This window comes from Chiroxiphia lanceolata, chromosome 3 (assembly GCF_009829145.1).
Source record: "Chiroxiphia lanceolata isolate bChiLan1 chromosome 3, bChiLan1.pri, whole genome shotgun sequence".
Classification (NCBI taxonomy): domain Eukaryota; kingdom Metazoa; phylum Chordata; class Aves; order Passeriformes; family Pipridae; genus Chiroxiphia; species Chiroxiphia lanceolata.
This window is the reverse complement of record NC_045639.1, coordinates 30,711,662-30,724,737: the sequence shown is the minus strand read 5'-3', so window position 1 is coordinate 30,724,737 and position 13,076 is coordinate 30,711,662. Positions and strand designations below refer to the sequence as shown.

General features: G+C 34.0%; 1 protein-coding gene across 2 annotated transcripts in view; it reads left to right on the top strand.

Moving 5' to 3' along the window:
- DNAH8 (dynein axonemal heavy chain 8) overlaps window positions 1-13,076 on the top strand; it is a 129,128-nt gene that overhangs the window by 56,693 nt on the left and 59,359 nt on the right. The window contains exons 42-52 of one of the 2 annotated variants that reach the window (XM_032684439.1): window positions 31-255; window positions 1,243-1,415; window positions 3,126-3,304; window positions 4,875-5,062; window positions 5,815-5,901; window positions 6,001-6,108; window positions 6,936-7,070; window positions 7,695-7,856; window positions 8,681-8,927; window positions 10,670-10,911; window positions 11,015-11,155. In XM_032684439.1, coding sequence (XP_032540330.1) covers window positions 31-255; window positions 1,243-1,415; window positions 3,126-3,304; window positions 4,875-5,062; window positions 5,815-5,901; window positions 6,001-6,108; window positions 6,936-7,070; window positions 7,695-7,856; window positions 8,681-8,927; window positions 10,670-10,911; window positions 11,015-11,155 — 1,887 coding nt within the window. The remainder of the gene's footprint in view (window positions 1-30; window positions 256-1,242; window positions 1,416-3,125; window positions 3,305-4,874; window positions 5,063-5,814; window positions 5,902-6,000; window positions 6,109-6,935; window positions 7,071-7,694; window positions 7,857-8,680; window positions 8,928-10,669; window positions 10,912-11,014; window positions 11,156-13,076) is intronic. The other variant, XM_032684441.1, reaches the window with a different exon arrangement.

The window sequence follows — 13,076 nt, the reverse complement described above, 5'->3', positions numbered from 1 at the left end:
TTGTATGTTTTTCCAATATTACATTTTTAGGTTGGATTACTGGGAATTCAAATATTGTGGACACGTGATTCAGAAGAAGCTCTAAAGAATGCTAAGGAAGATAAAAAAATAATGGACGTAACCAATGCCAGATTTCTGGATATTCTGAATACCCTGATTGGCCAGACCACACATGATCTTTCCAAGTTTGACAGAGTGAAATTTGAAACACTTATTACCATTCATGTGCATCAGCGTGACATTTTTGATGATTTGGTAAAGTATAAATTTTGATTTCTGACAATTAAATGCGTTTTCTGTCGTAATATTCTTTCTTATATGCGGCAGCTACAGTAACATGTGTATGTATGTGTTTATAAGAAAAAGATGTCCATAACCTCACCATAATCAAAGCAGTAAAATTTTGCTTAATCTAGAATAGCACTAATTTGTTTTGTCAACTAAATATTTTTACCAAATGTCTACACCTTGGATATTTAAATTTTTCACTTCTTCCTATAAGGTGTTTTGACAGACGAAACCCTTTTCATATTTCTTTCCTTTGAAAAAAGTTGTATTAGTCTTACTTGCATAACTTAAAAAGTTGAGACTGCTGAGGATGCTGTAACTGTATCATAATTAATTTCCCCATGGCTTGTTACAGAACCTCAGTAGTTGACATGGCGCTGCACTTTACTAAGGAGAGTACATATAAGAGAAATTAACAAAAATTCCTACTAAAAATGGCAAATAGTTGCAATCCTATATTTGAACTTTTGAGACTGTGCTAAATTGTTACCATTACTTTATTTGTTGAATAATGGCATCCCTCAACACTACACCTCTCACATTTTTACTGCTGATGACATAGACTTATTAGTTTATACAGCGTTTACCTTCCATGCCTCAGTCACATCCTTTCTTCATCATGCCCTTTGTTGCAATGTGTTTGGTGGATTAAGAAGTATACTATTTGCATTTCTCACTTGGAAGGTGGACTGCACTACCAAAGCAATTTAAGATTTATTTGATTAACACAGATGTTGGGATGATCAGGTTAAGTGATCAGGACGTTTTTAGTATCAGTCTAGCATATATCTGAACATATTATGTGATGCTTGATATATTTAAATTTACTTATAGAGAAACTTTAACCTGAGTAATCACTTGTTATTCACATACAAATAAGTATTTTATCATGATTGTCAAAGACAATAACTGTAGATGCTTGGTTATAACATATGCATTTACTTTTTTTTTAAGGTAAAAATGAACATCAAATCACGAACTGATTTTGAGTGGTTAAAGCAGTCTAGATTCTACTATAAAGAGGATTCAGATCACGTCATTGTATCAATTACAGATGTTGATTTTATTTACCAAAATGAATTTCTGGGTTGCACTGATCGTCTGGTTATAACACCTCTTACAGACAGGTTAGAAAAATATTTATGGATAAGGAATACTTTTAATATCTAGTGTTTAACATTTATCTTTAAAGAGGTACATTTTAAGTCCTGTGTAGGCTAGACCATTCATGAAAATATTCTCAAACATTTGCTTAATATAATCTTTTAGAAAAGATAAAATGATCTCACTGATTTGTACACTTAATAATTCCTTATCATTGCCCAGTCTTAAAAAAAAAAATTTAGTAACGGAAATTAATTGTGTTAAGGTTATATAGCAACATATAGTTTAGCAGGATACTGAAGAAAAGATTAGGTCAAATATTTCAAATTTTGTAATAAGAGATTCTATAAAGGTTCTGTGGCTACTTTCTTTGAAAGTCTAAGGAAAAAGTCCCAACTGTATGTACTTGCATTCTGTTCTTCTGTAGCTAGGCAAGCAAATGGCAAGTTTGTTTCAAATATGGCTTAACAGTAAGAACTATATTTCTTTTTCCTCTTCAGAATTTCTTTGCTTCCTTTCTTGTCAAAATTCTTTTTCTGTTCAATCCTGTCTTGAAATGTCACTTTTGACCAAATGAGAAAAAAGGGCCAAAAGATACTTCACTTGCAAGAAGACTCCCTCAAGAACTAAAAATAACTTTCAACCTACAATCATTTCCTTTGTGGTGTCACTACCTATGTGGTGTCTGTGTTTCTATGACTTTTTGAATACCTTTATTTTTACAGAAAATGTAGGACTGCTATTGTGACAATATGGAAAGTTCAGTAGATTTCTGCAGTGAACTGTACTGCCATCAGAAAATGGGTATTTTTGATGTAAAGTTGTTAGCTACCCCAAAATTGATCCCAGTAGAACTGTAGAGATTCTTGTCTCTTCAAAGTTTCTTATTGTATAGAAAACATGAAAATTCCCGCAGTGCAAATTGGACATAATAAATTATAGTCATTCAAACTAAACTGCAGTTAGTTATTAAACTCTATTCAATTATGAATTAAAACCAGAAATACTTCATTTAGAAATGTGTTCAGAGCATGTTGATTTGACACTGAAGACAACTCATCATTTGTAAAGGAACTTTGTTTTTTAATTCCTTTAGCATTACTTTTCCATACCTTGCAATGAATGAAAAACATAACTAAGGCTCATATATAAGTGAAAAAATAGTCTAGACTTTTTAAGACTTAAAAAAAAGGGTAAAACGTATGGGGTTTTTTTCCTAGAATTGTAAATATTTCTTACCGATAACTGAGGAAGAGGACATATATCCTTATTCTTTCACATCTGAGAATTTAGGCAAAGGTAACATAATGAAATGTATACAGGTTAAGATGCTGCAGAATGTGATGACATGGCAGAACTCAACAGCAGGATCTGCTCTTTATAGCTGTTAAAAGAGTTAATGACAAATTCCTTAATGGGATAAGCATTAACTTTCTTTTTTTTTAGCTTGTTAACACCAGGAGGTTTTCTGTTTGGTTGGTTGGTTTTTTTTTTTGTTGTTGTTGTTGTTCGTTTGTGGATTTTTTTCTTTTAAAAGTAATTTTTAAGTGCTGTATTTTGTGCCTTTTACCTCTCTGAACTTCTTGCACTCACAAAAATAATTGGAACTGCTTTATGAAGAAGTAGCATTTCAACATAGGAGCTGTAGAATCTATTGCATAACTCAATTGTTATATATATGCACATATATATTTCATATAATTTAATAAATCCATATCAATTAACATTTGTAGGTGCTATATAACTTTAGCACAGGCTTTGGGAATGAACATGGGGGGAGCTCCAGCAGGACCAGCTGGAACTGGTAAAACAGAAACGACGAAAGACATGGGAAAGGCTCTGGGAAAATACGTCGTAGTCTTTAACTGCTCTGATCAAATGGACTTCAGAGGTTTGGGTAGGATTTTCAAAGGTAAGATTTCTTCATGTATGATAGAAGAGACTTTAAGAGGTCATTTAGCACATGCCATTGGAGCATGTTGCTCAATACCTTATTCATGTTGGGTTTTGACTATCTCCAGGGACAGACATTCTGCAACACCTCTGTTCAAGTGTTTTGACTATATTAAATTTAACAGTTTTTGTGCTTCCACTAACTTGGAATGTCCCACATTGAAATGGGTGTCCATTGTCTTCTCTTCCACTGCGCCTCTGAGAAGAGCCTGGCTCTTTTCTCAGTGCCTCCTATTAATTAGTGATAACAGCAATAGGCTTTTCTGTTAGCTTCCTCTTCAGGCTCAACAAATCATGGCGTTATTCTGTTCTAGATAAGGGACTTGAACTTCACGAGGTTTCTGTCATCTCGTTTTTCAAAGTTATGGTATTGTATGTATTGAGAAGCAAGGGGCATAAAAAAGCTGAAGCTGTGGGTTTATGAAGATATTGCCAATTTGACAGTCAAGGCATTAAAATTTTAGAAAACCTTTGTGTGACAGAATTCATGACAGAATCCCTTTAAAGTGATTTAAACTTAACTGCATGACACTAGTGTACCCTGAATGACTTGCATAAATTATTCGCTTTTAAATAGCTATCTTCCAGTATACATGAAACAAAACCATTGCTTTACTGATAGTTTAATATCATCTGTGAAAAGATGCTGCTTTTCTCATAAAATGTTGTGAAAGGAAAAGCAATTCTCCTACTTGTTACTAAATACATGTTACTTTTCCAAACTTAAATTAGACAACTGTGAAAATAATGCTTTATGAAAATATTCTTGCTGTTAATATAGTGCTGCTAGATTTCTCTTTCCATTTAATCTTCTTTCTCTATGCTCCTCTCTTACTTTCATAGGCATGTCTACACTTTGAACGTTGCTAATATCCTGTACCATTACATGAGAAACTTGTAGTTTAGTGGGGATGTAAAATGGTAATGCTTATGCATAGAGATACATGCTCCAAGTTTATTTTTTTCTGTCTTTTGGGATTCAGTTTTATTTAAACCTCTAGTTAGTGTGAAAATAATTTCAATTTTTAATTTTAACCTCTATGATTTATAACAGGCTAGTAAAAAGTAATTTTAAAGCATTGTGAAAGCTGGAAAACCCAAATGACAATAATAAAAAAGAGGATGTTGTTGTTGTGACATTTAGGGCTAGTCGTTTGTAGCTCTCAATCACTTATTTTTAATTTTTTTGACTAACAGTACAGCTTTTTCCAAATAATTGGATGATGTTCTACAATAAAAGGCTACATTTGCAGAAAGTTCTGGACAAAATATATACCAATTGCCCCAAAATATAAAAATATATTTTTTCAGACTTTGATTCATTTTTAAACCTTGTGTATAAATCAACTAATATTAATTCAGATTGGTATGGAAATAATCAAGCGGATTGCAGAAAGATGGACCTTGACCACGGGACAATAAATAAAACTACTGTTATTCAATTATTTACAAGAAAAGTAATTTAGGCCAGATATCTCAAATATGCATGGAGAACAACAGATAATATTTTCTTCTGTCCCTTTTTATAGGTCTTGCCCAGTCCGGATCTTGGGGATGTTTTGACGAATTCAACCGAATTGAATTGCCTGTCTTGTCAGTAGCAGCACAACAAATCTATATTATTTTAACAGCAAGAAAAGAAAAAAAAAAGCAGTTCATTTTTGCTGATGGAGACTGTGTAGATTTAAATCCAGAGTTCGGAATTTTCCTAACTATGGTAAATATAGTAATAATTACAAAGAAGTGACCAATTATATTATATAGAGGTTAAATGGCAAGGTGAAAATAACCAGTTTTATTAATTAAGTGATGCTGTCACTATAGAATTAGACTAAAGTGTTCAACACATAATCTGATTATTCATGAATGGCGTGCTTGCATTTTGACTTTAATATTATTGCAAAAGTTCATAATTATGTCCATTTATTACTGTATTTTAATTCATTATGCAGACTGAGAGTTTGACCAAACTTCCAGAATTCTCTGTGCTCACTGAGAGGACTGAAACACCAATACACTTTACTACCTTACCTTGAAATGCTTTAATAGTATTAATGAGAATGATACCTGTGGGGAGGGGGAGGAAAGGACATTCACTTAAAGTAGGAGATACAACAAAGACATTCTTTGGGGACATATGTCTTGACTAATGGGTACTTTACATGAAAATGTAAAAATTCTTCAAACTCCCAGATACAGAATATTAACTTTCAGAGTATGCTGTCTTGTTGCCACAGGATTCTTGAGACTTTATAACACTAATTCCTGTAGTCTCATGAGCAGGAAATTTTAAAGTGTATGTTTCCTAATGCCAAGGCTGAAGACAATCCAAGATGACTTTATGGGAGATTAAAATTTTAATAACTGGTAGACAAGAGTTCTAACTCTGAACTGATCTACGTATTTATACATACATTTACTGTTATTTTGACTATTGTAAATAATAATGCAGTATGTTTTCTTTTATAGAATCCTGGATATGCTGGACGTCAAGAGCTACCAGAAAATCTCAAAATTCAGTTTAGAACTGTTGCAATGATGGTTCCAGATAGACAGGTAAAAATCTTGAAAAAACTGAAAGGAAAAATGTGTTTTATTTTGATGACCTGTCTCCTGGAGAAACTAATGGAATTTCTACAAAAAATTGTATTTCAGATAATTATAAGAGTTAAACTTGCAAGTTATGGATTTATTGATAATGTGGTCTTGGCTAAGAAATTCTTTGTTCTTTATAAACTTTGTGAGGAGCAGCTCACTAAACAGGTAGTGTTATGTATTCCTTTCCTCTTTGTCTTCATATTTATGCAATAAACCCCTATATTTTGGGTTGTACAGAATGTTTTTGAAGCATAACTTTTATGCTTTTTTACCAAATATTGACATAATCTAAAAGTAATTCAAACAAACATCTCTATAAAATTTTTGAACAAACAGCCATATTAACTCATTAATATGTAGTCACATAGGCACATTAGTTTGTTAAAAATGATACTTTGTGGTTAGTTGCAAATGCATGAGGTTCTCTACCTAAACATGGCAACCAGGTAAAAATTATCCCAGTCATGTTGTTTTTCTGTAAGAATTATCTAGGGCTAGAGCAAGTAGTTGGAAATTGGAAACTGGAAGCTACAAAAGAAATGTCTAACATTTGATTTAAGTTGCTCGTATCCTGATAGCACTGCCTTACTCTGAAGTTTATACTTTAAGCTGCCTCAGTTGGAAAGACAGAGTTTTGAATTGAACTATTAGTTTTTTAGAACCCTACTATACAGAACTATAAAATAATTGCTATGTGGCATTATAAATTGTGAAATCAATAAATTTAAATTAGAAAAGAAAAACCTTTTAATACATACCACCACACCCTCCTCCCTTTCCCCCTCCATCCCCCCAACCTTCCTGAAAACAGCCTTATTGTCCTTCGTTTGTTTGAATAGAATAATTCCTAAACAACAGCAACAATTCCTATTTTAGCTACTTTTTCCAGGTAGGATAACTATTCTATACAATATGGAAATAAGGCTTGATATACTGATGAAATAAAGCTAGAGAATTTGTTACTGATGCATAAGCCTTCTACCACGCTCTAGGTCCACTATGACTTTGGTCTGAGGAATATCCTCTCAGTACTGAGGACTCTTGGAACTCAAAAGAGGGCCAGGCCAGATGACACTGAATTAAGTATTGTTATGAGAGGGCTAAGAGATATGAATCTTTCTAAGCTGGTAAGAATCTAATTTAATGTTTTAGCACCATTTAAAGATAAGCCTACTGGATTTTTCATGGATTTTGTATTAGAATAGAAAAAAATCTCAAGCATCCTGTTCTTTAGAAATTGAAACATGATAATCTTCATGTTATCATTAAACAGCAAAAAGAGCTTATTAAACTTGCAAACAGTGCTAAGTGTGCAAAGGTCCAAATAGATTAATAGTGGCTTACCTGTGTATGAGGCTTGTTATGTACTGACTTGTGTACAGACTGATTACCATAACTAAATTGAATAATGAGTATCCATGAAATTAGACATTTAAAGATTTATTTACAGATAGGATGTTCTTTCCAATATATGCTGAAAGTGTTTTACAAACCAATTTCACAACTAGATTCCAGTGTCTACTCAGTGGCAAATTTCTTTCAGTTTTGAATTTATATTTTGTGTGGCATGTGAATGACATTTTTAAAATGCTATTTTTGTAGCAAGCTGTCCTGTTGGCTGTCTGTTAGCATCTGTATTTAGAAAATACCTTCTTACTACTTATTCTCTTAAAACAGAGACTAATTTTGGTTCAAATATTCTTTGGATAACCATGCTTTCTTTAATTGCTTAATAAATTTTTTTGTTTCAGATAGATGAAGATGAGCCTTTGTTTCTTAGTCTTATCAATGATCTCTTTCCGGGGATACAGTTAGACAGTAGCACCTATGCTGAGCTTCAGACTGCAGTAGCTCATCAGGTTGAAGAGGCAGGATTGGTTAATCATCCACCGTGGAATCTTAAGCTTGTTCAGGTAAAATTTTTTTCTGAAACAATTTTCACAAACAGGAGTCAGAACAGCATGTTGGTTGTTAAACCACTGTTTCACTCAAGAACTGCACATCTAGTATGGGAAAAAATGAAGGTTGTATGTGTAAGACCTATGCAAGTGACTCACTGTGGTGCCTGTAGATCATCTTCCTGTACTGATTATGAGCCTTTATCTGGCTTGCAGAGGAAGAGCTATATGAGCTTCACCTTACAAGCTGCTGGCATCCAGGAGAACTATCACTGTTTTTTGCCTTTCAGTTCCTTCAACAGGAGATACTTGTATAGGCAGACCCTGACACTTCCATAGCAAACCTAATGCTAATATTAATAAGACAAACAGAAAATTCAGTAAAGAACTCTTCTGAAACTAAACTCAAATACAGTCCTGGAGAAAGTGCAGTCCCTATGTTTATTTCATATACTCGGGTATTTTAGCACTAGTGATGAATCATACTTCTGTTACATTAATGTTTTGCTACTATTCCTTTTTTCGTTTGAATAATATGAAAAATACTTTTTAAAATCTGGTAAAACTATTTTCAGTTGCTTTGAAAAGTTTAGGTAAGATTTAGTCCTGTAAACTGCTTATAGTAGACTTTCTTGATGCTTAGAAGATTAGGATGTTATGTACTATTCCACAAAACACTAAAATTCAGCAAATGCATGCTGAGTTTAATTCTGAGCATATAATTTGTGTGTCTGGTATATATTTCGTCACTCCTAAGTGCGAGTAAAAATCTTTTTAAAGCATGTATTTGTTTTATTTTATTTCGATTTTTAATTGAAATATTTTGATTTTGTTAATAGTTGTATGAAACTTCTCTAGTACGTCATGGGTTGATGACACTTGGACCTAGTGGATCTGGAAAAACGATGGTCATAACTGTATTAATGAAAGCACTCACAGAATGTGGCCAACCTCATAGGGAAATGCGAATGAACCCCAAAGCTATTACTGCTCCTCAGATGTTTGGAAAACTAGATGCTGCAACTAATGATTGGACAGATGGAATCTTTTCTACACTGTGGAGGAAAACACTGAAAACCAAAAAGGGTATATAAATACTTTGTGCTTGGTATCATAAAAATACATCTTGAATGATATATTGAAAAAAGCGTGTTGAATTTGCAAATGTGGTGAAGTTCTCTGTTGAGGGAAACTATAGAGAACATAGATGAGGTTACAGTTCACTTAAGAAGGGCAACACTTTAAAAAATTATTATTTCAGTAGTACATCTACATTAAAAAATTGATGACTTTCTTGCCACTTCAGTTCTACTATAGTTTAGATTTACTTGTACTAATGGCACTATCTTTAAAATAATGTTTATCCTGTGGTTTTTGACACTTTGATTAACCAGTTTTATATTTCAATATTTTATTATTGGAGTACTAAAATTCTTTTTCACAGAGTTTCATTTGTATCTGAAAAAATAAAAATACTTACATTAAAGAAAGAGAATTCTTCTAGGGAACCTTCCTGGAAGGACATTAATTTTAAAATTGAATTTTCTATATAGGAAACGTATATGTTTTTTCTTGGAAATTGGAAATTTTGTACATTCCAAGTGAAGCTAAAATTTACTTGCAAAAATTTAGGTATTTTCATCTGTATTTCAAAATAAAAGGAAAGCAACTAGATTTTAAGAATGGGTGAGTGATCATAGATTTCATTAACTTGGGTGGGATCTGTGAATATTCAATGCCTTTTGTTTAGTTGCCTGTGGCAGTAAATCTGCATTATATGGGAAATCTGTTGTTTAAATGTGTCTTAAAATGGCTTTTGGTGGTCTCTGCAAACACATGCTTCTTCTTCCCAACACCCCCCATGGTAATGTTATCCATGCAGGAATGTCCTGGGAAGGTGTCCTGAGGTGTTTCCCATTGGCCTTTGTTAACCCCTTCCTGTGATTGGGTGTTCCTGTAAGCCCCTTGAGACTTCTAATTGGTTACCCTGTGAATCCTCCTAAACCCTATAAATGTAACATCCCCAACAATAAACGCTCTCTTGCCTCCTCTCCACGCCCCGTGTGCTGTCTCTGTGTCTGCCATGGGACCACGTGCGTGGGGGGAGGGGAGGGCACCTCTCCCCTCCAGCCTCAGGGACAGAAGAAACCCCTGAGAAAACCTCTGGAGTTCCCTTTCCCTATCCTTCAAGACGTCGGAATGGTTCCTCAGATGGAAAGGGATCCAGAGTTGCCCAAATAACCCTTATTTTAGTGACAAAATGAGAAATTTCCCATCTTCCCTGAGCACGGGTGGGGCAGGAGGAGGAAGAGTTAGATTATGTTGGGAGGAAAGAAGTTGAGTCCAGAGAAAGAAAAGGGAGTGGGGGAAAGGTGTTTTAGGTGTTTGTTTTTGTTTCTCATCATCCAAATCTATGTCATTTGCAATAAAACAATTTTTGCCAAGCCGAGTCTGTTTTACCCATGACAGCAGGCAAATGATCTACCTGTCTTTATCTCAACACACAAACATTTTCACCTTATGTCCCTCGGTCCTGTTGAGGAGGGGGAAAGAGAGAGTAGAGCAGTTTCTGTTTGACAGCCAGCCAAGATAAAAAATATTCAACATTATAAAGATATATTTGTGCCCTTACTTGCTACTAATAATTTCAAATATAGTTCCTTACCTAAATATGCAATTTATTCAGTAATGAGCATCCATGGAGATGGCAGAAACTACAATAAATAAATTTTTGTACATTTAAGTTCTAGACCATCTTTTTAAAACTTATTTTCTTGCTATTTCAGCATGATGATATGAACTATATCTCTTTTAATTATTTTTTCCAGGTGAAAATATATTTCTGATTTTAGATGGTCCTGTAGATGCAATCTGGATTGAGAATTTAAATTCAGTTTTGGATGATAACAAGACCCTCACTCTAGCAAATGGAGATCGAATTCCTATGTCTCCTACATGTAAACTGTTATTTGAGGTCCACAACATTGAGAATGCCTCTCCAGCAACAGTTTCTCGAATGGGTATGGTCTTCATCAGTTCTTCTGTCCTCAACTGGAAACCAATATTGCAAGTAAGATAATCATTGCTGGCTGCTTCTAGATTTACCTTGCTATACATTTTATATAGGATTTTACCTTGTTATACATTTTCTGTATTGGGGATGTTTTTTCCAGGCATGGCTGAAGAAACGTTCTGCTCAAGAAGCTGAAGTTTTGCAAAGTTTGTATGATAGAATCTTTGAACCAGCATATACATATATGAAACTAAACCTTAATCCAAAAATGGAGCTTCTGGAATGTAACTACATAATGCAGGTAAAACAGATACAGTATGAATTTGTATGAATTGACTGACAATCTTAAATGTGCAGAATTAGCAAAGAGAACATTTGATAGCAACAAAACTTAATTTCAATGTTTCCTGACAAAGAAAAGCTCAAACTCAATATTTATTTCTTGAGCAATATAAGAGGAATGGTTAGAGATGTGCAGGAGAAAATTTTACTTCTCTTTATCGCTTCATACCTAGGCTAGTCTTCAAATGACAGGAATTTGTAAGCTTCAGTAAATTTTCAGAAGCATATGTTTAATAAGCAAGTGGACTCAGTCCAGTACTTTTAATACCAAAAAACTGTGATAAGGGTCAGTGTAACTGACTACTGGTAGTGTTAGCAGAGGGAGAGAATCTTTTTATCTCCAGATGTAATAGATGTTATTCTGTCCATCAGCTCATCCAAGGTCAATGTAGTAATTTTTGCCTCTCCCTTCCTATAGTTGGAATTGTATCTTGAGTGAGTCGAAATTATATCAGTGATTTATTAATAATAAAAATATGTGGCAGATTTTGCAAGACTGTCATTCCTGTACTGCATGTCTCCAACTGATTTGTTTATGAGTCTGTTGTCATCTGCAGATTCTACGTCTCCAGACTTTTCATTTGTCCATGTAATCCGGTCTCATATTTACACACATAAAAAATTCAGTAGTGCCCTTGAATAAGAGGCTAGACAAGATCATGTTTTGGATAACACTTCAATTTAATATTGGGTGCAAATTGACTAGTTTAATATCTTTTTGTTGTGCTTTAGACAGTCAGCTTCAGATTTTCTAGGTTGTGAAGTATTTTGCTGCAAATTAATAGCCACAATAAATGCTGCAAAGCTTAACTGTGCAGTATCAAATGGATATCTATAGAATTATAGATATAGAATGTATCTATAGGATTGAAGTCCACAGGCAGAAACTATGTAACTTACCACTTTCTGATGATAGGTTGACATGCTACGCACAACATTTTTGGGTGATATATTGTTTTTCCTCTACACTTGTTATCTGTGAAACCTGGCTGAATTGAGCTTGTCTTCACGGAACACTTTTCCTATGATTAAAAGTTTCTATGTTATTTTTGATTAGCGCTTGTTAGGAAGTGTCAGCAAGTTAGTGCTCTGCTCATACTGCTTGGTCAAGGAAATATTTCCCAGATTTAAGCTGTATTGAATGTTTCTTCTTGTGAATGAAAATCTCTAATAAGTTTCTGTCCCACTTGTGACAGAATAATTGTCTTAAGGGATCTCCATGCTGGGGCTACCTAAGAGTCAGTGAGACCAGAGCTTTTATCCTGCTTGAAAAGAATCTTAACATTCCAGTTTTGCCATAAATGATCTATATGCAGAAGCCCTGTACCTTTTCAGCCTCTTGATTTGTTTTGTCTTACTCCTCTGTTAATTGTAGGATTCAGGACATGCTTTTGTTTAAGTTCAGACCTTTTCAAAATTTACAACCAAATCAAACCCATTGCACCTAGCAGACTTGTGTTTGAGTTCTGAAGTTCAGTTTTGGATGTTCACCCAAACATGCACATGGATCCAATTATCTTCCATTTGTTAGCATTCACAGTCTAAGCTACCTATTCATCTATAATAGTTTTATGATGATTTTATATAGAAGTGACCTCACCCTTGCCTTCCTCCTTGTAATTTCCACTAACTTTCTAGCATTTTACCATCCTCTGGCCCACCTCATTAGGTAGACAAATATAATTTACCTTAGGAGATTCAACACAGTTTTTTTTGCCTTACAAGTCAATTCGAAAAGTGATTAAACTTGTAGCTAAAGGAGGTCTGATTGATATAGCCTGCATGAAGGATCAAAGGTGTTTGACATAGCTCTTTACCAGGGATTTACATGGAAGCTAAACAGTCATAGCAGAAGACAGGAGATTCATTTCTAGATAAAT